The sequence below is a fragment of the Colletotrichum spaethianum genome, assembly GCF_022836535.1.
Source record: "Colletotrichum spaethianum MAFF 239500 DNA, contig27, whole genome shotgun sequence".
Lineage (NCBI taxonomy): Eukaryota > Fungi > Ascomycota > Sordariomycetes > Glomerellales > Glomerellaceae > Colletotrichum > Colletotrichum spaethianum.
The window spans coordinates 76,166-100,092 of NW_026054797.1; the positions used below are offsets into that span (position 1 = coordinate 76,166).

The 23,927-nt window shown below is 55.8% G+C and overlaps 7 protein-coding genes across 7 annotated transcripts; 4 read left to right on the top strand and 3 right to left on the bottom strand.

Annotated features, from left to right (window-relative positions):
* Positions 1-118: 118 nt before the first annotated feature.
* Positions 119-1,275, top strand: ColSpa_09187 (TATA-box-binding protein; the record flags this gene model as incomplete). Its single annotated transcript, XM_049275399.1, has 4 exons — positions 119-140; positions 214-235; positions 301-796; positions 859-1,275. The coding sequence occupies 4 exons, from the start codon at positions 119-121 to the stop codon at positions 1,273-1,275; spliced, it is 957 nt and encodes a 318-aa protein (XP_049131356.1).
* Positions 1,276-1,591: 316 nt separating this feature from the next.
* ColSpa_09188 (putative indole-3-pyruvate monooxygenase YUCCA10) lies at positions 1,592-4,166 on the bottom strand (the record flags this gene model as incomplete). The annotated part of the gene is made up of 6 exons (XM_049275400.1): positions 1,592-3,008; positions 3,065-3,438; positions 3,492-3,638; positions 3,688-3,798; positions 3,849-3,986; positions 4,044-4,166. 6 exons carry the CDS (start codon positions 4,164-4,166, stop codon positions 1,592-1,594), a joined length of 2,310 nt encoding a protein of 769 aa, XP_049131357.1.
* A 2,197-nt stretch (positions 4,167-6,363) lies between these two features.
* On the top strand, positions 6,364-7,770 carry ColSpa_09189 (uncharacterized protein; the record flags this gene model as incomplete). The annotated part of the gene is made up of 1 exon (XM_049275401.1): positions 6,364-7,770. The coding sequence occupies one exon, from the start codon at positions 6,364-6,366 to the stop codon at positions 7,768-7,770; it is 1,407 nt and encodes a 468-aa protein (XP_049131358.1).
* An 844-nt stretch (positions 7,771-8,614) lies between these two features.
* ColSpa_09190 (SET domain-containing protein) lies at positions 8,615-10,649 on the top strand (the record flags this gene model as incomplete). The annotated part of the gene is made up of 4 exons (XM_049275402.1): positions 8,615-8,881; positions 8,977-9,126; positions 9,432-10,319; positions 10,536-10,649. 4 exons carry the CDS (start codon positions 8,615-8,617, stop codon positions 10,647-10,649), a joined length of 1,419 nt encoding a protein of 472 aa, XP_049131359.1.
* Positions 10,650-15,209: 4,560 nt separating this feature from the next.
* On the top strand, positions 15,210-18,032 carry ColSpa_09191 (transcriptional activator protein acu-15; the record flags this gene model as incomplete). Its single annotated transcript, XM_049275403.1, has 3 exons — positions 15,210-15,717; positions 15,816-16,413; positions 16,460-18,032. The coding sequence occupies 3 exons, from the start codon at positions 15,210-15,212 to the stop codon at positions 18,030-18,032; spliced, it is 2,679 nt and encodes an 892-aa protein (XP_049131360.1).
* A 754-nt stretch (positions 18,033-18,786) lies between these two features.
* ColSpa_09192 (phosphatidylglycerol phospholipase C) lies at positions 18,787-20,110 on the bottom strand (the record flags this gene model as incomplete). The annotated part of the gene is made up of 4 exons (XM_049275404.1): positions 18,787-19,335; positions 19,407-19,565; positions 19,624-19,988; positions 20,059-20,110. The coding sequence occupies 4 exons, from the start codon at positions 20,108-20,110 to the stop codon at positions 18,787-18,789; spliced, it is 1,125 nt and encodes a 374-aa protein (XP_049131361.1).
* An 881-nt stretch (positions 20,111-20,991) lies between these two features.
* ColSpa_09193 (RNA-binding post-transcriptional regulator cip2) lies at positions 20,992-23,119 on the bottom strand (the record flags this gene model as incomplete). Its single annotated transcript, XM_049275405.1, has 4 exons — positions 20,992-21,743; positions 21,893-21,934; positions 21,987-22,732; positions 22,917-23,119. The coding sequence occupies 4 exons, from the start codon at positions 23,117-23,119 to the stop codon at positions 20,992-20,994; spliced, it is 1,743 nt and encodes a 580-aa protein (XP_049131362.1).
* Positions 23,120-23,927: the final 808 nt, after the last annotated feature.

Sequence of the window (23,927 nt, forward strand, 5' to 3'; positions counted from 1 at the left end):
CTCGCGCGCAACATACCTACATACACTTTTGGGCGCATATTCCCCAAAGCCACAATTCACACACAATTGCTCACCATATCATGCGATAACCGAAGCAAAAGGCTTCAGCACAGTAACCATGTCTGTGATTCTTTGCACAGGTAGGTGTTCTCCTGACATTCACGTCCTTCTTTGGCTAGAAGGCATTGAGACCGATCGCTGATATTTTCGCAGCGGGCTACGACCACACTATTAGGTAGAGAAAGATCGCGAACACCGTCGATTATTATACAGCCTTGACTAACGCTCCTTCCACCCCAGATTCTGGGAGGCCCTCTCCGGCATCTGCTCCCGCACGATCCAACACCCCGACTCCCAGGTCAACCGCCTCTGTATCTCCCCCGACAAGCGCTTCCTTGCCGCCGCAGGCCACCACACGGTCAAGCTCTACGACATCAAGTCGACGAATCCGAACCCGCTGCTGACCTTCGAGGGCCACACGGGAAATATCACCGGCGTTGCCTTCCACTGTGAGGGCAAGTGGATGGTTACCAGTTCCGAAGATGGCACAGTCAAGATCTGGGAGACGCGCAGCGGCCAGGTCCAGCGCAGCTACAACCACGGCTGTCCTGCCAATGATGTCGTGATCCACCCAAACCAGGGTGAGATCATCAGCTGCGACCGCCAGGGTAGCGTTCGTGTCTGGGACCTGGCCGAGAACAATTGCTCCCACCAGTTGATCCCCGAAGAGGACGTCTCCGTCTCGAGCGTCACCGTCGCCAGCGATGGTTCTCTGCTGTGTGCTGCGAACAATGGTGTAAGCACGCCCTCAGCGTTAGAAACACGACCCACACGGCATCCAAACTGACAGAAAACCAGGGAAATGTTTTCGTATGGCAGCTACTGCAAGCCTACGATCGCACACAGCTTCTACCGGTTACTCACTTCAACGCGCACAAGGAGTACATCACGCGGATCCTTCTCTCGCCCGACGTCAAGAAGCTCGCGACCTGCAGCGCCGACCACACCGCCCGCATCTGGGAGGTGAAGGACCTCGAGCCTGCCGCCGACCAGGAGCCGAAGCCTTTTCCGCTCGAGGCGACCCTTACAGGCCACCAGCGCTGGGTATGGGACTGCGCGTTTAGCGCCGATTCGGCTTACCTGGTGACGGCCTGCTCCGACCACTACGCCCGGCTGTGGGAACTCCACAGCCAGCAGATCATCCGCCAGTACAACGGCCATCACAGAGGCGCGGTGTGCGTCGCCCTCAACGACTACTCAGAGTCCGCTAGATGACGATTTTGGGCGATCTGTGGGGTGGGATTCGTCTTGGGCGGGTTTCTTGGTCCACAAAAGGGCCTCATTGTGTGTGTAACATTTTCTCAACTTTGGGCTTGGGGGACATGGTTTGGCGGGGCGTCTGGGACAGCAGTCGTTTGTTTGTATCGCATTCACAGATGGGCTGCGGCCATCTGCATTGCATTCTTCTCAATTGGCAGGCGTACTGCTAGTATATGGACATTACGTGCAAAAGTGTGGTATCCCGCTGTGGGTATGGTGACCCCGCGCCCAACGCCGTAAATGCTGCAAACTCGCCCGTCCCGCACCGTCTTTACCACCCATCTCCCCAACCATCGTCATCATCTTCAGTCTGCTTGGGCTTCATGTCTATCTTCTTTGCTACTGCGGGCTTGGCTGCTGGCTTGGTCGCTAGGGGCTTCTTGGCCGCTGCTGTCGAGGACTTGGACAGTCCCTTGGGTAGAGGCTTGCTTGAGCCGCCTTTCTTCTGGGACTGCGCGGCTAGCCAGCCAGCAAAATCAGGCTCAGCGCCATCATCGAATGGCGTCGCGCTGGCGGTTGTTTCCTTCTTCGCCGCGGAGGACTTGGTGCTGTCGATCGGTTCTCCCCAGGCATCGTCGTCTGCCAAGTCTCCCCAAGCATCGCCCCCATCGTCGGCGGGTTCTGGATTGAATGCATCCGCCACGACCGACGAAGGTGTCCGTGACATCGGCGGCGGGGATGTGAGGGCCTGCCGATGTAAAGTAGACGCTGAGGATGTAGTTGGTCTTTTCATATCTGGGCCTGGCGACGGAGTTGGCCTGGGTGAAGCAGCGCCTGAGCCGTTGGAAGTCTGCATCTCCCCAGCCGCTGTCGAGAGCTTGTTCGTGAAGGAGGAGATGGCCCAGCCGGCCCAAGACGGCGTCGAAGCCTCGTTGGGCTGCGGCGTGCTCATACGAGGTCCGCCAGGGCCTTCTGCGCCCTGAGGAGGTAGAGCCGAGTCTGGCATATTGGCGGCTGCCTTTCTGACTTTCTGCAAATATACATCCATCGTCTTGCTAGCCTGGTCGCGGATCACCTTCTCCTTGTCTATCAGCAATGGGCACACTGCCGGCATTATCCTGAGAGCGACGTCTTCGTCAGAGAAACAATCTCCGGTAACGCCGAGGGCCATAAGTGATGCATTACGGGCATGCACAAAGGGATCTCGGAGAGATCTGGTAAAGGCAGCGATGAGAACTTTGCTCCTCGAGGAAGTGCCGAGATTCTTGGCGATCTTTCCGAGACAGATGGTTGTGTTTGTTCGGATACCGGGCTGCTCGTCGTTCGCCGTCTTGGCCAGGTACTTGAGCAAATCTCCGTTGATTGTCCGATCGGAAAGTTTCGAGATAATGACAAGCACCGACTTGAGAGTCTGTTCTCGAACAACCGGGGCGACGTCTGTGAAACCGGTTACTAGTTGCGGGAAGATCTTGTCGTTGACAACCTTCTGCGTAAGCCTGTCTATCATTAGAGGCAGACTGTCCAGAAGGCAGACGCGGATGGCTCGATCGGGGTTGGAGAAGAGCCGGATGACCACGGGTGTGATCTTCGAATCGAAATCGTCGTTGGATAACTTGGCTGCAATCTTCATGACAACGCTAAACGCCTTTGGTCCACCGCCCCCAAACTCGACTGACTTGATTAGTTCCGGGAGAACCTTCATCTTGAAGAAGTCCTCGGGGAAATCGTCAGTTAGTTGGTCAAGATCACTGCCTCAGTCAGATTGTGTTGTTGTGCATAGCTTTTCCAAGACCAAGAAACTTACTCAAGGAACTGCTCCCTCTCCGGTTCGGTCTTGACGCCCAAGTTCTCGATTCCCTCAGTCAATTTGATGAGCGGGCTATCGAAAAATGATCCGCTGCGCTGGCCCTGTTCCAGGAAATGACCAACGCTGACACGTGCTTTCGGATTAGGATTGACCAGACGCTTGTAACTCTGCTGCATTGTCGGAGGGATGTTCTTGGTCTGACCTGCCTGGTCGGAGCCCATGAACTCGCCATTGAACACCTCGAATATCAAGCAACCGAAGCCGAATGAGTCCACTGCGGAATGCGGGCTCTTCTTGATAGCATCCCAGCCACCACGCGCAAGCTCTGGCGGCGCATATCGCCCCGAATCTGGGACCAAACTGCCGTATGTCTGCAGTTCGATATTAGCAAAAGTTGCGTGTAGAACACGAAATGTCGACGCACGTAAATTACTGCCTCGTCATCCTTGACGTTACTCAGCACCTCAAAGCCACTCATTTTCCACTCTCCACTCTCGGACGTATATACAGAGCCAACTCTAAGGTTGCCGTGTATTGATGACGCTTCATCGTTGATGAATTTGATTGTCCGCTGAACAACCGTTAGTGCCTACGTCGACCACGTGTTCGTTTCGACATACCGCAACACTACTCAATCCCCATTTGATTGTCTCCGGTGTAAGGCTCTTTCTCTTCACGTGCCATCGTAGCGGCACAACTCGTTCGGTCGCAACGTAAATATACGTATCGGTCTGTATAGCAATGTGAGAAGATGTCTTGCATGATTATGCCTCGGACATACCTCCACCGTATCCAACACCTTGATAACGCCTGGGTGGCGTAGCGTCCTTAGCTTGCGCAGAGCGTTCTTGGCCAGGGGTAGTCGAGACTTGTTGGCAATAACGTCGAAGGAAAATATGCTACAGTTGGATCCATCTTCCTATTTGAGTTGTCAGACGTCGGGAGTTTTGTCGCTTCGTGAAGTGGCTAAACGTACTCGCTTGGTGCCGTTGTTCAGCGTCCAGATGGACTCGTCGATGTCCACCTTGTCACCAAAACTGTAAGGGAATGGTGGGCCTTGGGCAATGGCAGAGGCAACTGCCGACTTGAGGAAGTTCATATCGATTGTCCAGATCCAGAAAAGCTTGAACAGCCAAAGTTCAATCGATCAAGAAGGCAAGTCAAGCAGTCGGGAGATCGTGGAGAGACTGCGACGTTGCAACGCGCGCTGCTGGAGCTGGGCAGGGAGCTTCGGGCAATTTGGCGACAAGATAGTGGACCGTCGCCGTTAGACAGGGGCACTGGGCAGCAGCAGCTTCCCTCCAGCCTGAAAGATCCCCGCGCTAGGCTTGTTTGGATGGAGGGGTGATACGGGTAGCAGATGATCCGTGGCCGACACCAAATATGGGTCCGGGTGCCGAATGAAGGTCCCCCGGCCAGGTCGTTCCATCATTACTGAAGCTAGGCAAGGATTACCCCGAGGCCCTTCCAGTGGGCTCAAGCGACCGACTTTCGTCAACCTCCACTGAACGTAACGCGAGGCGAGAGCCTCAGCAACCCGCTTCGCGTCTCGTTCGAATATTCAAGTCGCGTATTGCGCATGCGCCGCCGCGACGGGAAATACCTTCTGGTTCCTTGCGCCAGTACGATATTGGATTGCACCGAATCGCCATTAGAAACCCAAGGGCATCTCTCCTCGGATCCATGCGAAAGTGTCGTCCGTCGGCAGCTGCGAAGCGGAGGGCGCGAAGGCGCGAAATAGAGCGTGGAGGGAGGGCAGCTTCCAACAGGCAAGTCAGAACATACCCCCATTTCCTCTTATCATACCCAGGGAATATTCATTCCCAACGCGCGGTGATGACTATTGGTAAAAGGTCCGATCGAAAAGGATTCTTCTGGGGTTGTTGCCTGTCCTGTTCCTCACGCATGGCTTTGTTCTTCATGAACAAGCCACGTTCTCGTCCCTGCGAAGCCTTCGCCAAGCGAGGAGCCGCGCGCTTAGTGAAGCTGCCTAGGTCTGCAACTTCACATACGTGACTGAGAAACGACATAAACAGGGCCTAAATTTGGAGTCCTGCTTCTAGTTGCCCCAACGAGGTGGGACCAAAGGCTATGGCAGACATGACGCAAGAGGTCGCGACAAGGCAACAAAACCGCCGTAATCCCCAATATGAAGACTACAAAAAGACTGAAAAGACCTGAGCGCGTACTGAATTTTCAAAGCTTGATTCATGTGGACCATTGGGGCTTTGTTCAATATTTTGCTAACTGCCTCCCATCAGGCATCTTATCTCGCGCATCTGGTCACCTCACTTTCAACTCTCAGACCATGAGGTTGTACACATTCAGCACCCTTTGTACTCCATTTACCGACGGCAAAGCAACATATTCACTTGAACGAGGTGCTTTGAAAGCAGCATAGCTTGCAGCTTTTCGGCGGTGCTTTCAACTTCCGGCATCTGGACGGGACTATCACAAGCCTAAGTTAATTCGAATGAGCTCTTGTTTCCAAGCTGTTTGCACAACGCAGTTCACCCTTCAACGCTGGGACATTCTCCCTCGTTGCACGACGTCCGCAGTCCTAGGAGGGCAAAATCAGTCTTGATCCCTTCCAAGGCCTGACGGTCCATGGTCCATCTGAGGCTAAGACTTGGTAAGTTGAGGAAGACTACGGGTTCTCCTATGAGGCGTTTGTTGGTGGGGAAATGGAGTCATTCCGTCGATTTTCGGACGACTGCATTGAGGAGGGGTGCACATCCGTTGCACTGAATTCGAAATATTGTCTTTTTCACGGGAAGAAACGGCGTCAAGAAAATGGAGAGAACCAGCCCAACGTTTTCAACGCTGCAGGCGGCTCATCTAGGTCTCGATCTGGATCTGGATCCAGCAAGCCCACCGTTAGACAAGACTCACCGCAACACTTGAGTCGGACGCGAGCAGAAGAACAATCGAAAGGCGGCCAGTCTAGTCAATGGCGTAGGAATTCTCGAGACGGATCCAATTTCGTCTCTTCTACAAGCTCCCAGGCAACAGTCAGGAAGTCTAATCTTCCGCCAGAATTTGTCGGCAGAATTGCCATGACAGCTAGAAAATCGACTAGTTCGCCAGTTTCGTCTAAGAGGCGGACAGAAATGATGAGTTCGAGCCTTCATAACAACCCTGCGAGTACACACAACAGAGGACCTGGCTCACCAACTACCCATCAACGTCCTGTCTCGGGGGCTTTCAACCCCTTCCAGTCCTTTGTCAACACAACCCACACACCGTCCCCCAGCAGCGCCACAAACCGATTCTTTAACAACAACCCAGCCGACGATATGTCTGCCAGTTTCGGGGCTGTCGCCGAAGAGCAAAGCCAAGGACGGGCCACGCAGGGTCGTACCGGCTCGGAGATCATTTCGTTGAACACCAGTCCAGCCATCCAACCTCCTCAAGCATCCCAATCCCCCATAGCAAGATCTGGTCCCGATAATGGTATGCCTTTCGTCGGCAGCCTCAAAGGTCATCGAGTTTCTGGGGGTCACAGAAGCGAATCCGTCTCAGAGTCCACACCAGCCGGCGGCAACAGAAGCTTTGATTCATTGCCCTATGTCAGGACCAACCGCTTGCCACCGATGCAATTGAAGTCTGCCCCATCAGCTTTACGCTCAGCTTCGTCCAAGGCAACGATAGCTTCGGCTAGCAAGCGGAAGAGGGACAGTAGTTTCGAGTCAATGTCGCAGTCAAGTTCGTCGGATGACATTGATGAGGATGAAATAGAGGCTTCACGCATGTCTGAGAACAGTGCCGTCTACAGCGGGGTCCAGACAACTGCAACAGCTTCTGCAATTTCTCAAAGATCCAATGAGGGTTTCGATATCCACTCCGATGTATCACAAACCCAACGCCAGTGGAACGGGCCAAACATGTTTCGCACACGAACAGCGCTTAGTCCTATCGTTTTGAGCTCTTCCGACGACGAGGATGAGGAGAATGGCACGACCAGCAACAGAAACATGTGGCAGATGAACCTTTTCAATGGACAGAGTCACCACTCTATCCTTTCTGCAGACGGCCAATACCTCAGGGATGCAAACCGACCATCGATCACTGGCGGAGTTGATCAGCCACCAAAAAAGCTGACTTGCGAAGAGCGTCGACTCCAGTTGTGCGCAGCCTTCGACTCCGCTAAGTTCGACGCAATGATATACGGACAGGCCGAAGCTACAAGCCCTCCCGAGGGGGTCCTACTACCGTCGGCTCTGATCAAAAAAATGACGAACGTCCAGTCTTCCGGCGAAGCTCGTGGGCAGCTTTACATGAAGATTGATCCCCGTATCCATTGGCCGCACAACCGCTCCGATCAATGGTACAAACGCAAGATGGACGAGATCAAGGCCAGAGGTGGACGTAAGGCCAACTTTGGCAAGGCGGCCCAGCGCATGCGGCAACAGAGACTTGAGGAGGAGCGGCGCGATGAGCAAGAAAAGCTGGCCATCGAGCAAGGCTTGCCAGCTCCGACCAGCAAGCCGCCTCAGCCGTGGTCGCACCACAGACCCATGGATTTTGGTGACGTTCCCGAGGAAGAACTGCCAGCGTATGTCCGCAAGAATCCGGAATGGTTGCAGGCAACGGCATGGATGCGAGAGAACCGAGAGCAAAGTTTACTCAAGAACAAGGAAGCGGCCGCACTCCGTGCTGCTGGTCTGCCCTGGGACCATCTGTTCTCTCGAAGCGGTCCCTGAACCGTAACCATGGCAAGAAAGCGTAAGGCTGCGGCGGCCTAATGGCTGTGGGCGAGGATGCACGCTGCCGCCATACAAAGCATCCATATAAGCCACGAGAGAAGTGAAGATGGAGAAAAGGCACTTAGCATGGAGTTTGGGCTGATTTTGGTTTCCTTATCCCTTTCCCAGCGATGATACCTGGGCTTCGCCGCGATGGCCTGGCCTACAGACGTAATATTGGGTGCACACAGGGGATACGGGGAATCGTTTGTTCCCTGACATTTCAACTCAGGAGCAACCGCTTGTTTGTCATTGGCAGACGCACTCACCAGGAATCTAGAAATATAGATATTCTCATGGTCGTCACAACAATGCGGCCTGCGAAGTGTTGACGCCATGACTTGACGAGCGATTGGACCGAGTTATGCACACAATGCACACATCCTTGTGGAAGAGGCCTGTATTTTAGGCTCCTCTGGGTTTCAGGCCGCGCGTGGTTAAGGTACCTACCGCAAGGACGCCAAGGAAACTGAATTTCATTTTTGTACTTCCCTAGTATTAAACAACGAATTTTCCCATGGTGTTTTTGGTGACGCGAGAGCATAGAGAATCTGTGACAAGCGGAATCCTCGAAGCCCAGTCAGTGACGCACCTTCATGGAAATTCGCTGATCAGGTGCTGTTCAGTGATCCACCACCTTGGCCCGCAGCGCTACCAAACAACCTCACTTTTGCTGTCCAGGCACGACTTTGCAGACCACTAACCCAGTCACAGCAACAAGCAAGCCTGCCAGCAAAAGGTCGCCGACCCTGACAATTGAACCCAGCCGTCGAGCGTCCTAAACAGCCAGAAATAGTCCATCATGGCCGCCTCTCAGCTTCCCCTCGAGACGCTATCCACTTGGGCCATGTTCAACGATGTAGACCTCGTCGACGTCGAGGCGCGCGAGATCCCCGGCTGCGGCCTCGGGTTGGTCTCGAACAAGGATCTCAGCCGCGAGGAGGAGACTTTCGACATACCGACCCTGCTGAGGATCTCTCATGAGTTGGTCTTATCTGCGGAGGCTGTCGAGAACTACGCCAAGGTTGACAAGAACTTTCGCCAATTGCTCGATGTCGCTGGGCACAAGGTAGAGGTGGCCCTCTGTTCCATGTTCGGATCGGCCCATACTGAACTATTGCATAGTCAACTCGGCACGACATCTGTCTTTTTCTTCTTACGCAGAAAGTTCTATCCGACCGGCCAAAGACGTCCTTGCATGGCGGCGTGTCGACGCCTTGGACCGAGTACGTCAAGTATCTGCCACCGCAGGTTCCCGTCACGACCCTTTGGACTGAGCAGGAGCGCGAGATGTTGAATGGAACATCTCTTGAGGTAAGTCTCTCCTCTTCTTGTCATCCTTGTCCGGTCAAATCTTCCTTCCCCTAGAAGCATTTCCGCAACACCCATCCGCCAGTCAGCAGGGCCCCTTCAGTCCGCAAACTTCTAGTCAACGATATTGCACCCCACGCCGAGCTTCCATGTTACTAGATGGGCGATGCATCCTTCCATTGACACAAAGTGTCTCTGTTCCATGACTTTACGATCCACTGGCCAAGGAGTTTGCGGCTGAAGGGAGGCGACTCGGCGCACTAACAGCGTCGGCTACCGTACAAGGGTTATTTTCTGACGGTCACTAGTCGGCTACGGCTGCCAAGATCGTTGCCTTGACCGATGAGTTTGACGAGCTCCACGAGACGTCCTCCTCGTTGCCTTTCTGGAACGAACTGTTTTGGGAAAGCGACAAGGTCTCCCTTATCGACTGGGTCCGGGTCGATGCATGGTTTCGCTCCCGCTGTCTGGAGCTCCCCAAGTCGGGCGAGGCTATGGTACCAGTACTGGACTTGGCGAACCACTCATCCGAGGCCAACGCGTACTACGAAGAAAACAACAAGGACGAGGTGGTTCTGCTCCTGCGCCCCGGCTGCAGGGTCTCATCTGGGGAAGAGATGACGATCTCGTACGGAGATGCGAAATCCGGGGCAGAAATGCTATTCAGCTATGGGTTCATCGACCCCGCATCAGCCGCGGACCGCATCACGCTGCCCTTGACACCTCTCGAGGACGACCCGCTGGGCAAGGCGAAGCTACACATCTTCGAAGGCCCCCCCACTGTGGAGTTCGTCCGGACGAATGGCTCCATCAGCTGGGAAAGCCCCTTTGCCTATTTCATGTGCCTCAACGAGGAAGATGGCCTGTCGTTCCGTGTCTTACAGGACACCGGAGGATCACGGGAGCTAAAGTTATTCTGGCAAGAAGAGGATGTCACAACGGCGACAATGGCTTTCAACCAACACATCAACGGTCATCCGCTTGCTCAAATCTTCCATCTTCGAGTGGTTACCGTCTTGCAGGATCTGGTGGCCGGCCAGTTGGAGCGATTGGCTACTGGCATGTCACTGGAGGATTTGGATGAGTCTCTGAACGAAGGAGGTCTCGTTTGTGGGACGTGCATCAACGCAGCTGCGATGCTGAGGGAGCGAGAGACCGGCTTATTGGAAGCTTCTCTGAAGGCTCTCGAAGACCAAGTAAGCTTCTCTTCTCCGTCGACCGGACCCTGTCAGTGTCAGAGCTGCAGTCGAATCTTACGATTCTCTGCCCACTTCCTTCCTCAACCGCTTTGCTTCTTGAGGCTCCTGCATTCCTTCAAGGTTGCTTTTGTATACCCATCTCAAGTGGCTGCCCATTTCCCCGCGCGTGGTGCCCAGGCTAACAAGGATGGGCGATGTGCCCCAACCTTGCAGAAAACACAACTACTTACAGATGAAAACGTGGTGGCTTATCTCGGATCGATGGAAGATACCCAAAACGACTTAGCCGAGGACGAGACATCCAATGACGAGGAAGATTTCAGCTAGAGAGGGAGGGCCAGGAGTAGCCAGGCGGCCGGGTCGATCCATTCGGCACTCACAGCACTGGGCGCTCACTTCCACACAGAAGCCCAGAGAGAGGTCTTGACTCATCCCCACTGATATGGCCGTTACGAAGTACAGTGGTCAAGGCCAGCTGCTGAGAACATATCACGCAGCTGTTAAGGCGGCCTTACCCTGGATCGTTTGAGGCTTGTTCTAATCAGGGCGCTACGCTCCTCCGGCATCTTTTTGTCGGGGGACATGGCATGCTGCCAACAACTAGCAATCGCAGTCTCGTAGATGAGATATGAGTGAATATGACCAGCGGCATATCTCCGGTTGCCCGCGTTCGACCGTCTAGTATTCGTCGATACAGCCTGTGCAGTTGCCGCAATGCTAGTATCCAGCGTTGTCGCCAGTGTTTCTAGAGTGAACCTGTCTTGTCCTAATTTCTTCGTTGAAATGCCCTTGGCCAAAAGCTGCCTCTCCATAAAGGCTCGGACATGATCTTGGCGAACCGCAACCTCGTGGCCGTACCTACATGCAAAGGAGATCGACGTAGCTTGGCCGTGTTCGGAACGGACCTTGATAATAGATTGAAGCCTCGATTGATTCGCAGCAGAGTAATTTCCGCGGCAGGAAGGTGGCATTTCTGGCTGAATTCAAGCCCCTGCGAGGGTAGCGAGCGACAAACACTTACGGTTATGTTTTAGCCAGGGAGCCGCGGGGCGAGGGAGGGCACGCCGAGCAGTGGGTGATCCGCGCTGTCCGGTGCCTAGGCGACCCCTGGACCCTGCTGGAGGAGCAGGAGCAGGACGAGTCGGGATGCGGCGTGCGAAGATGGGGTGCCTCGCCCTGTCCTTGCATGAAAGAGCTGTTACGGTGAAGCGCGGCAGTCCGCCTTGCATGGCAACACAGGTCTCAACACAACGACTTTGTTGTTCCTATTGTTCCCGAATCTGCGTCTCAACGGACACGTTTTGGAAAGGCACCCCGCGCGTTCGGAGACGCTGCACCACAGAGTACGTCTGTTGGTCTTCCCCAACCTGCGTTTGTGGATCGCCGACAGTGGAGACTGGGGGAAGGATGGCGGGAGGAGGGCGTCATCCCTCATCGGCCACGATTTCGGGTTAGCGCAGGATATCTACGCTGGCTGGCCCTGATCGGCGAATATGGGGTGCTCCAGTACCTAGCTAGGTAATGAAACCGGGTACTCCAGAAGGGGCACTTTACGGCGTGGTTCCAGCTTTTTTCTGTCTCGCCTGGGAGGCGAACCTATTGGCATGACAGGACGTCTATTTCATCCGACCCCCCCAACAACAAGAAAAGTACCGGTAGAACAGAAATGGCCTTTCTTTAACTTTATACAAATACCATCTCCTGGGATGGGATTGGTTTGAGTTGGCGAGGCAAGTCCGTTTTCCGAACGGGGACCGAGGCGGACCAGAGAGCCAGGAAGAGTCCGGCGGAAAGCAAATGGGCACGACAACAACTCGGAGCTGATGCCAGAGGCACGCGAGCAACTTGGAATGTTGATTGTGCCATTCAGCCGAAACCAGTCGGCCTGAGGACGGATAGCGGAGGCGGAGACGATGAGAAAGAAGTTGCAGTAAACTGAACGTGGCTTCACTTTCTCGACCACCTCGACAGTACGACACGCTTGGGAAGGCGATCTTCAGCAGACACGGCATCAATACTTGCGGGTCACGGTATGGTCTTCATTAAGTGGTGCTGGTTTCAAGAGTGTTCTTCATTGCATCACCGAAGCGTCACCAAGCCAGGATTATGTAGGCTCTTGTCGAGCGATTCGAAGCATCGTGAAACCCCGATGGACTGCTCTCTCCTTTAGTAGGCGACTCGATTCTGAACAGCTGGTCCATCAGCAAAAGCATCACACTATCTGCAAGCCCAACTCGGCCAGTTTGTTGGCTCTTGGTCCACATGGCTTGTAAGGGAAGATCACGGCAGGATCCTTCGATGACGAGGTATTATCGGATCCTCGGAGTGCAAGCTTCTGGACGATCGCCAGAGGTCCAGCACTCTAGCAGCATTGTACACTACCGGTAGAGCTTGAAGAAGAGTGGCCCAGCCGTTGGCGATTGGCCACTCACCTCAGCGCCGGGCAACTCGACAAGGACCATCGCGGCCGAGCGTCGCGGTGGACTGGCACACCTATCATAGTAAATGGAGTAGCCACTAGGGACAGTCGACGGCTTGGGACATGTAATCCAAGCAGACACCTTGGGTTGAGAAGGCACTGAAGAGAAACCCTCAAGGACGGTACGGGTTGCGTGGGCCAAGCAGCTTGGTCAGGCGACGACGATTGGCCACCAGTGACAAGCCAGCGATCGTCGAGCGATCCGACATATCGCGAAATGTGCCCCGGAACGAGTGTGACGGTACTTGCGGATTCCTCGTCCAATTCCCCTGCCCCGGGTTTTCTCCAGTTCTTTCGTTGGCCGTGCCCCCAGTCGCGCCAACCTTCCTTTCCCCCAGGTCTCAGCTCTCCAGTTCCTGTTCTTGCCGAACATTCGAAGTTGCTTCTCCCTTGCTCCCCCCCCCCAAGTTTGCCATGCATACTCTCCGTGGTCGATGGAAACCTGGGGAAAAGGGGGTGTTGGGAAGGGCCAGCTCGAAGATGGCGCTTGTACAGGTACACGACCGGGCTCATCATGTTGGCAACGCCGCAATAACAACGAACGGAAATAGGCTCCGGGGGTGGGGCCATTTCGAAGGGTATAGAGCCCCTTATGCAATCAGAACCCAGGAGGAGTCGAGAGACAGCTTGCAAAGGCCGGAGCGCCTGTAGAGGAGGGTTAAAACTCGCAGATGAACCCCCGCTTCCGGGGTCGGGTGGTGCCATGATCGCGTCTGCTGGATGGCTTTTTGCATCGAACGTCGTAGGCTTCCTTGCAGGGCTGGCTGCATGATTGGGGAGGCACCGATGGGTTGGAAAGGACATGTTGGTGGTTCTGTCCGGGGTGCATCGAGAAGACACCCTACGACACACGGGTTGGCCTAGTACGCTGGAGAAGATGCCGGATGGACAAGAGACGACGAGGCACGCCAACGGACAACATCATTGTGTGGCGGGAATAGTGTAGTGGTGTGCTTCGGCTCTGCTTCTGGCGCCTGTCTGTCTAGACGGACCGCGCGCCTACCGGTGTAAGCTGCGAGCCACGGTCTGTCTGCCATCTGCCGTCGACCTTCTGGTCACTGGTGCGAGCCGTTCGCTAACGAAGTGGGCTCGACTAACACAAGCTGGGGAAAAGCGACCAAGGCCAGGCTGTAGTAAGGTAATGTACTTTGGTGTGGCAGCCAAGCCGCGCGCAGCGTAAATGTACTTATACCCCCTCTGCGTTGGAGATTGAGAGTGGAGTCACACACGGTATAGTTGGCGCTGTTCGAGTACCAATTGCCAGACGACAATTGGCTCCCCTCACTTTCACTAGCGTTGCTTCTGCCTCCCACCCCGAGACTTTCCCAACGTTCAGAAACCGCGTCGCCCGGCAGACCCCAGGCAGCGCCACTCTTCCCCCAGATTCCCCCCTTCCTTGCCCCCCCCACTCAACGGGGTGCCTCTGCTGTCAGCGAGTGCGCGCGAGTCCACTATGGCAGTCGCCCAGTGTACGGTGCAGCATTCACATTGCGAGCAGCAGAGAGCAAGTGCTATACCGGGAGCTGTGTCAGTGCCAGTGCCAGTGCCAGTGCCGGTGCCGGTCTCACCCCGGTATACCTACCTACAGTAAGACTCCCAGCAGGGCCCTCTACACTAGTGAACTGTAGGCGGTACACATACAGGCATTCGCCATCCTCGTTTCCATAAGGGAATGAGTCGCTGTTTCTAACTTCCAGTCATCCCCTCCTCCCCCCGGTCCCGCCCCGTCCACACCCCCGTCCACGGGATCTTTTCTGCTCGAGTCCCTCTCCCCACAACACCGCAGGCTTTACATACCTAGCGTGTGCCGTCTGATAGTGTCCAGTGTGCATGGCCGTTTCCTACTAAGGTGCTCCACACTCGCACATCCCTCCCCACGACCACCTTCCACATCTTCTCTTCCTTTTTCCCTCACACACACCCCCGACATTCCGACTCCGACTCAGACTCAACCTATCCAGCTCCTCTCTCTCACTCCTCCGCATTGCTTTACTTGTTGATCGTGCTCAAGTTACAACAGGAGCCTCTCCACTCTTCGCCTTTCCCTCTGTTGTATCTTTGGCTTTTTGTTGGGGAAAACTAGGTGTTCCCGCGGGCCTACTTGCTTCTTTCTTAGTAACTAAAGATACCATCTACCTACAACCCCTACGACGACCTTTACGAAACAAATTGGTAGCTTTGTGAGGAGGAAACGTACTCTCTATGCGACAAATCGACCAGCCGCGCGCCGCCCAACATACTTGAACGAGTCAACGAGACAAACGGCACCACTACAAAAAAAAAAAAAAACCCCCCCGCCGAAGCCTCCGAGGCTGGTCCAGTAGACGCCTACTACCTCTTTCAACGCCACCAGCCCGCAAAATCAGCAAACAAAGACTGCAAACCACACGACGAGGTGGGACGCCATCATGCCTGGAATCCTACCCATGAAGGTGATCAAGGTGGGCACCAGCTCCCAGAGCCGGATAGCCCAGGCCTGCGATAGATGCCGGAGCAAGAAGATCCGCTGCGACGGCATCCGGCCGACATGTTCGCAATGCGCCAATGTCGGCTTCGAGTGCCGCACGAGCGACAAGCTGAGCCGCCGCGCCTTCCCCCGCGGCTACACCGAGTCTCTCGAGGAGCGCGTGCGTCAGCTCGAAAACGAGGTCAGAGAACTGAAAGACCTACTGGACGAGAAGGACGAGAAGATCGACATGCTGTCGAGAATGCACGGGAACCACAGCCACGCGACCCATCGCAGCCCTTCTGTCGCAGCGCCGACGCACTCGCCGGCGTCCGCGGCCGACGCGAGGAAAGACGCCGGGACCCCGGCGAAGGAGGATACTTTCCGCGTGCAGGCGTCGCCGTTGTTGCTTGGCGTCGAGAACTCAGACTCATACTTTATGGGGCCGTCGAGCGGCCGTGCCTTTATCGGTTCGTACCACCACTGCCGTCATCCCATGCGCGTCGTCTCGTCTCATCTGGGTTGCGCGGTCTGAGCGAGAATGCTTTTTGCTAACACGAGATAACAGAGGCGTTCAAGCGCAAGATGCAAGAGAACGGTAAAGCTTGCTCAGATTTCAACCCAGAAGCCTTTTTACACATCCAGGGCTGCCATCCTCTAACGATAAAATCGCCGGACAAGTCTCTGAGAGTGCCGCCGCGTCTGTTTTCTGACCGCTGCGTCAACGTCTACTTCCAAGAATGGGCGCCCTTGTTCCCTGTGTTGCACAAGCCGACGTTCCTCCACATCTACGAGGAATTCGTCTCCGACCCGGAGAAGGTCAAGAACAACCACAAGATCGCCCAGCTGTATCTGGTCTTTGGCATTGCGGCGCTGGGTACCGACCAACCCGACCTCGAGCAGATCGCGGCTTGTGAGCAGCAATGGCACCGCGCCGTTGATGCCGTCCTCATGGAGAACACCATGGTCACCCTGCAGTGCCTTGAGTTGGCCCTTCTCTACTGCATCGTGAGAGCGGATTACAAGCGCCTCCAGCACTACAAGGGCATCGCGGTAGGCTTGTCTCACCGCCTCGGGTTGCACCAGAGCCAGAAGCGCTTCTCTTTCGGGGCGCTCACTATCGAGACCCGTAAGAAGGTCTTCTGGACGCTCTACACCTTGGACTGGTAAGTACCATTATTCTCAGCGAGAAATCCCGACTAACGAGCTTAGCTTCTCTGGAGCCATTCTCGGCCTGCCGAAACTTCTCAAGGAGGATGAGATCCACACCGAGTACCCGTCAGATACCGACGATGAGTACGTGACTGAGAAGGGCTTCCAACCAACTCTTCCCGGCGAGTACACTCGTCTGTCGAGCGCCCTCGCACTCTTCCGCTGCTGCCGAATCCTCGCCAAGGTCATGGAAAAGAACTACCCAGCAGCCACGTCCCACGAGCTATCGTTGCAGCAAATGTCTGCCATGGAGGCCGAGCTCGACGAGTGGTGCGAATCTCTACCTACCCATCTCAAACTCACCTTTAAGCAAGACAAGCCTTCGACCGACATTACTGGAAGTCGTTCTCCGTTGCTCGCGCTTGCGTACTACTACACTAAAACGCTCATTTTCCGCCCTGCGGTCGGCTCCTCGCTTGGCCACAAAGCGGCACCCGCGCTGATGTCGATTGCCGAGTCCGCCAAGCACGTTGTTCAAATCATTCAATTGCTCGAAGAACGCAACATGACCTTCTCTTTCTGCCTCAACAAGACAGATACCCTGGTGCTCTGTGGCGTCACTCTTCTGTACCAGAGCTTTGAGTTGAAGCAGGACAGCAAGATGCTCAAGGATGTGGAGCGTCTCGTCAACAGTGTCCTCCAAATTCTCACAAAAGCGAAGGCCCCAGGATCTTTCGATCTGAAGCGCGTAGCTGGCATACTCGTTCGACTCGACGAGGCCAACCTGCCCACTCCGCCGCAGCAGAGCCCAGAATCGTCCATGCCCGCGTCAGCGCCCAAGAAGAAGTCACCTCAACAGACTCTCGGTCGCTTGCCGAGTGCCGCCGCTAGCGAGAGCGACCTAATCCAGCAGCAAGAGAAGATGCGCCGCATGACCATGCCCAGCATCCAGAGCCGTCCCGAATTGTACCGATCCCGCTCCAAACCGTCGGACAATCCGCAACAGCAAGACATGGCCGCTCGTCGCGACCAGCGGCTTTCCATGTCCCAAATCTCTAACCGCATCCGCATGTCGTCAAAACAGAACCTCGACTACCTATCCCTCAGTAGCACGCCCAACGCCTCCTCGCCACCGTCACCAACCTCGGCACGCCTGCACCAGCACCTTCTGGCCGCAGCACACCAAAACCTCTACGCCCAGCACCAGCAGCAACATAATCAACAGCAGCCACAGAAGGTCTCCGGCGTGTCCACGTCAGAATGGGAAGCCCTTCTAGGCTCAATGGACGGCGGGCTGAACAACGTCTACGACGCCATCTACGGCGGCGGAGGCAGCGCCTTGCCGACCATGGGCGAGACGCCGGCGTCATCGTCGACGGGGCTAGACAGCTGGAGCCCCGACTCGTGGGATCTGGCCAATTTCAACATTGGCGACTTTGCTACGAACCCGGCACCGCCACAGAGCGTGCCGAGCGTTAGCGAGGAGAGCCTCAGTTCTGGAGAGGACCTGGCAACAAGCGATCTGAATCTGAGCGTTAGTAGTCTGGAGTATCGGAACGCACTGCTCGCATCATGCAGTACGAATGGTGACGGGCTTTTTCTTGACGGGCTAGATGGCAACTACGGGCTGTGAGATGGTCATACCTAGCTAGGCGTTTTGCGTTAAAATTCGGATATCGGGATTCTGGGTGAATATTCGGCGGCGGACCGCCTTGGGAAGGATGGGACGGATGACTTGGGATAAGCAGGCTCTTGGTTTGGAACAAGGACATGTGTTTGGCTACGATTATGCTTGGAAGCACATTTTGGATATGTAATTCTATGATTATGAATTCTCAAATATCTTGATCTATAACACTCACCGCTTCTCCGGCGACCGACTTTGAATGCTGAAGGTCTTCATTGTGAAAACACAGTTTGAACGATTACTTCTATGACATGCTGACGAGTCGATCAGCGTTGGCTTGCTGGTTGCTGGCTTTACAACTCTGAGCGGGAGAAGCCTCGCATGTCTATCGAGTCGACGACAGCAAGCCTGTAGCCATGTATAACGCTAGAAATTCACATGGTTTTCCAACGAGACACACAACCTCTTCTCTAGGCCTTTCCTTCTTCGCCCAGTGCACTCGCCGCGTCTTCTATTTGGCCATCTAGCGGATCTACTTGGATCTCTTTTGTGGAAGCATCGACGCACTTCTCCACGCGGCCTCTACACCCCAGGAACCAGTGTTCTCTCTCTTGTGTATCGGATTCATCCTGGCTCTTCTCCGTTTGTCTTGGTGGCTCTAGAAGCTGTTCATACGGAGGAACCTTCGCATACTGCCCTGCACAATCCTGTAGCTCGTTAACCCTAGATGCCTCGGCCCCGCGTCGTCGTCCTCGTACCTTCACAGCCTCAACGCTTTGGCCGCCTTGGGTCCCGGCGCGACGAACCCGAACCGGGCGAAAATCATCAGCAACGGCGTGAACAGTAGTACGAGGACCTGCACGCTCACGATTTGGAAGTACAACCTCAGCGTCCGCCCCCAAGTCCCGTCGCGGACGCGCCCCGCCCTCCGGGCCGCCTTCGCCGCGGGCTCCTCTCCCGTGCCCTTTGGCCGGGCCGCGCTGTCGGACCCGTCGCCGCCCTCCCACCGTCGGCACACCTCGAGGAACATCTCGGGATCGTCCGTGATGACGCCGTCCGCGCCGGCGGCGATGCTCCACTCCATCCACTCCTCGTCGTTGACGGTCCAGACGAAGAGCTTCCTGTCGGCCTTCCTGACCTTGCGGATGAAGAGCTTCCCCACGGGCCCGACGAGCGCCTTCTGGAACATGTTGAAGGACAGGTTCGGCTGCGAGGGGGAGAGGAACTTGCGGGCGTAGAGCGGGGACCAGGAGATGAGGGCCAGGGGGTAGGTGGGCAGGATGGTGCGGACGTGGGTTATGTAGGGTTGCTTGGAGTTGTCAGCCTTTTTTTGGTGTCCGGGTCATTCTGCACGTGGTATGTGAAAGGGGGCAAGCTTACGTTCCAGCAGCCGAATACTATCCTCTTCTCCCACGGCACGGGGCCCGGCGTCGAGGTCAGAACCTCCGCTACGTGGCCGAGCAGCTCGGCCGGCGGGTCGTCGGTCTGTTCGCCCAGGGTATCAGCACTCGCATCCCTCAACAACAGTCCAGTCTCCACCTAGCATCCCCCGTACCATCCTATCTCAAACCCCTGGAGCAGCAGCATGTCACCGTACCTTGATGTCCAACAACACCCAAACCTCGTCCCTCCCCGCCCCCTCCTCCGCTAGGAACACCAGCAAATCCTCCAGCCGCGGCATCTTCTCACCGGGCTCCATCACCGTCTGCAGCGTCTCTAGATACGCCCAGTCGCACTCATTGATCTTCTTGTCGACGCCGAAGCACCGCTTCAGGTTCCCGTCGTGCGAGAGCACCACGACGCCGTCGCGTGACAAATGCAGGTCCGTCTCGAGCGCGTGAGCGCCGGCGTCAAGAGCGCCGCGGAAGGCGAGGAGGGTGTTCTCCGGGTAGAGGGACTTGAAGCCGCGGTGGGCTATCGCTTGCGGGAGGCGGCGGGCGGGCAGGGACGAAGTAAAGGACGCTATGCGAGAAGGTTGCATGTTAGCCTTTGCGATGCAGAGGGGCATGCGCGGCGGCGGGGGACGAAATACCTGACGGGATGGACGACTTCTTCCCGAGGAGAGGCTTCGTTTCCGAGGACATGATGTCTTTTCTGCTGCTCTGGCTTGGCTTTTTATTTCGTTCTGGTTCAATGGGCGTAGTAGTTCGCTACGGAGGGTTCTATGGAAATTCGTCGTCGAGAGATGCAGTGGGAGTGGCCGACGTTAGGTATTAAGCTCTAGGAAGACATGCAGGCTGGAAACATGAGGCAGAAACAACGTTTTGTACGCGAAGACAGATGCGTCTTTGTAGGTTGCAGGGACGTAGAAGGGGAAAATAGGAGGAAGAAGACGAAACTTAAAAAGAAGAAAAAGACCTGCGCAGAGCCGGCTGCTTCGGTCAAGTCGGGCTCTGAGCATGTAACCGCACGCGGCCGTGGAGTGTTTCTGGGCGATGGCGGGGCGCTCGCGTGGGTTTGAATTGACGATATGCTGGCGTTCCTCGGCGGCGCGGCATGCGGATTTCGGTGCTCTCTGCAGGGCCGACCCCACGTGCAGAAGCCAATGCGCCCAAATGGAGCTCTTAGCCCCTCCGCAGGCCCATTCCCACGCCGGCGGCACGGGGCGACAGCCTTAAGTCCGACCCCGCGGTGGGCGGCACTCTGCAGTAGCGCACTGGCGGTCCCCTATCATTTGACTCTGGACTTTTAAACGACACCCAAAGGGGAATCTGAATGGAGTGATGACGATTTCCTCGTCCAGCCTGGCTGATACTTGTCTGCGTTCTTGTATGAATTGCCTCGCTTATACCGCGGAATGCTTTTGTCTCTACTCTACGACCCATTGCTCTTGGAAAGAGCAAGAAAAAAAAAGGAAACTATAGCGACGCCTGTGCAGACCGCCACTCCCCACCCCTTTTATAGCAACATAGCAAACGGCACAAGCCCAACCACCATTGGTTGCCACCCTCTTGTAGCCACTCCCTTAGTCAATGTCGACGTCGATGTCGAGGTCCAAAGATCCGATAATGTCATCATCCATAAGGGGCTTGTGAATGGTCGGGATGCCCTTCTTCTCCTGATTCGCGGCCTGCAGCTTGGCCAGGTTGGGCAGAAAGTTCTTCTCCTGAGCCCCCATCTTTGGCGTTCCGTTCGCGGGCGTGCTCGCGTTGCTGTCCTTGCCCGACGACTTCTTAGTGGCGTCGTTGGCGTCGTGGATGAACTTTGCCTTGGTCCGCAGCCGCCGCGAGAGGTCGTTCTTGATGTCTTCGCCCCTCTCCAGTGCCGCCTCCAGCTTGCGCGCCTCGGCCTTCTCCTTGAGCTGCGCCCTCCGGACGTTCTCGGCGTTTTCGAGCCGGCGCTGGCGGTTGATGTTGGCCAAGCGATCCTGCTGCGACGTCGTGCTCGGCTTCGATGACGAGTCGCTGAGGCTCGTCTTGAACGCAAGTACGTTCGTCTTAAGATCGTCAAGCTGTTCCTGCAGTTCCTCCGCCTTGCTCGTGTTACCTTTGAGTCGCGCAACTTCGATCTCTTGGGCGAGACGCTCGCGGAGCTTGGGGTCGAACTTTTTGCGCAGGGCGTTCTTGCGCTGAATACGCTCGTCAATTTCCGTCGTCGTGAGGTGATGAGAGATGAGCGCGTTAATGTCGTCGATCTTGTTAAGAAGGACCTGCTTCTTGGGGAGGGTGAGTCCCTCAGACTGCATGACCTTTTCGTATCGGTTGTACTCGCGCTGCGCTTGTTAGTCTGATGAACCTCGAACCAAAGGAGAAACAGGGGGGGGGGGCTTGCCTCGGTGAACGGACGATCTGACAGGAAAATGAAAGGGAATGGCCTCTCTGCCTTGCCATGTGCCGCCAAGACGTACTGGTCAGTGACAAACGAACCACCCGGACCGGTCATGGCATATGGCTTGCCGACAGTGATGGCTGTATGAGGTCAGAATCTGTTCGTTGTATATGAAGGGGCCGCCGAACTCACATTGGATACGCGCCATGCGATACTCGTCTTGGCCGGTCTTGGGGTCGGGACCAATACTGATGCGAACATAGCATCCAATCATAGCCCTCTCGAAACCCGGATTGAAGCAGTACTCAGCGAAGCGACTCTTCCCGACTCGGACACGCTCGAAATCGCGGATATCAGGGGGCGGCAGCTCGCGCGCGACAATCTCCTCGTCGGGCGATCGCGACTTGTGGTGGCGGCGGCGATCGCGCTCCTCCCAATCACCCCCCTCATCACTGTCCTGGTCTCTGTAATCGTCGTGCGGCGAGCGGGTCCCCTTCTGACGATCCTCCTCGCGACGACGGGCGCGGTCGCTCTTCTCCGCGCGTGCGCGACGCAGCGTATCTATCGCGGACGTCTTGCCCTCAGTGCGCGGCCGTGAGTTCTTGCGCGAGGCATCCTCGAGGTCGGCGGCGTCGGCGCTGCGCTTCTTCAACTTCTGCTTCTTCTCCTCGTTCTCCTGCTTGCTGACAAGCTGGCGCAGCATGCGGTTCTGTCGGTGGCGTTCGATCTCGGCTTGGCGTTCGGCGAGCAGTGATTCTCTCTCGACCTCACGCATGGCCATCACCTGTTCCTTCTCGGCAAGACTCCTGAACATGCCGTCGACTGGGTACTTGTCTTCTTCGTCATCGTCGTGACCGGCTCTATGCGGCTCGGCTTCCGAGTCGGACTCGTCCATGGCGGCGGATCCAATGGAGTTGGGGCTGCCAGGCGCTGAGAAGCTGAATCGCATTATGTTAGCGGCGCAAATGGCAGTGGTGGGCAGTGGAAAGCAAATAGTAAAACGCGCGCGAGCTGGCGAAGCGACGTTAAGTAACGAAGTTCAGATCGGGGTTTGTGTAGGTGAAAGCGCAAGGCAGAAGGCGAAAATGCGCCTACGCAGATTTGTAAATGGGAGGAACTTACGCCTCGCCTTCCTCCTCATCCTCCTCCGATTCGTCTCCCCCCGCGCGCTTGTTCGCCTTCTTTACCACAGATTTTTTCGCGGCCGCCTTGGGCGGTGGTGATGCCGATTGTGCCCTGCTCTCCGCCTCAGACATCACCTCCTCTTCATCAGAGGACTCCCCGCCGCCCGCGAGAGCCAGAAGCTCGTCATCTATGTCGGCCATGGTGGATTATGAATAGCTAAGCAGTCGTATAGGGGGGTATCAGTTGCCTGCAGCAGGCAGATCAGAGAACTCGCGACGCAACGTTCGTTTGCGCGGTTGGTTATCGATATGAGAACAGTTTTCGGCTGTTTCGGATCGTACGAGCAATGAAGACGCCGGCCCAATTAGTATAGTATAATGAACGGTCAGGAAATGGTGAATGGCGATGATCTGGTAGTTGGAATAAGGACTTGAAAGTCTGGCTCCTATTCACAGCCTTTGGACATTGTCGTCGCGAGCGCGTGCGTGATTGGCTGAACCTGTGTCATTTAGCTGCAAAAAGTGGGTCGTCGGAGCGTCGGGCTGTACTCATCCGATCTGCCGTGACGTCAGCCAATCAACACGCGCAACGGGCTCGGCACCCGCCGGGGTCTAGTCGTTCGACATCATTGACATCTTCATTTGCCTTCGGCCGAGCTCGCGCTCCGAGTAGGGGACTACTCATCTGCAAACACACAATGGCGTCAACACGATCATTGCTAAGACCGTACAGAGGCTTCACAAGGCTCAGTGCGCAAAATGTGCATGCGCCGGCTGTTTGCATTTCCCGTAGACAGCTTTCTACTACTCCTCACTCGCAAGCCGAAGCGACAGGTGCAGCAGCAGCACCTCCTCGTCGCAAACCCTTAACGCAGGAGCAGCGGGATTTCCTTTCCTCTGCAGTAAGCTCAACTACTGTACCCCCATAAGAAACAAGTACTAACAATGGTCAGCTGCGTGTCAACCAAGCCGGAGAGTTGGCCGCAACTCGGATTTACACAGCCCAGAC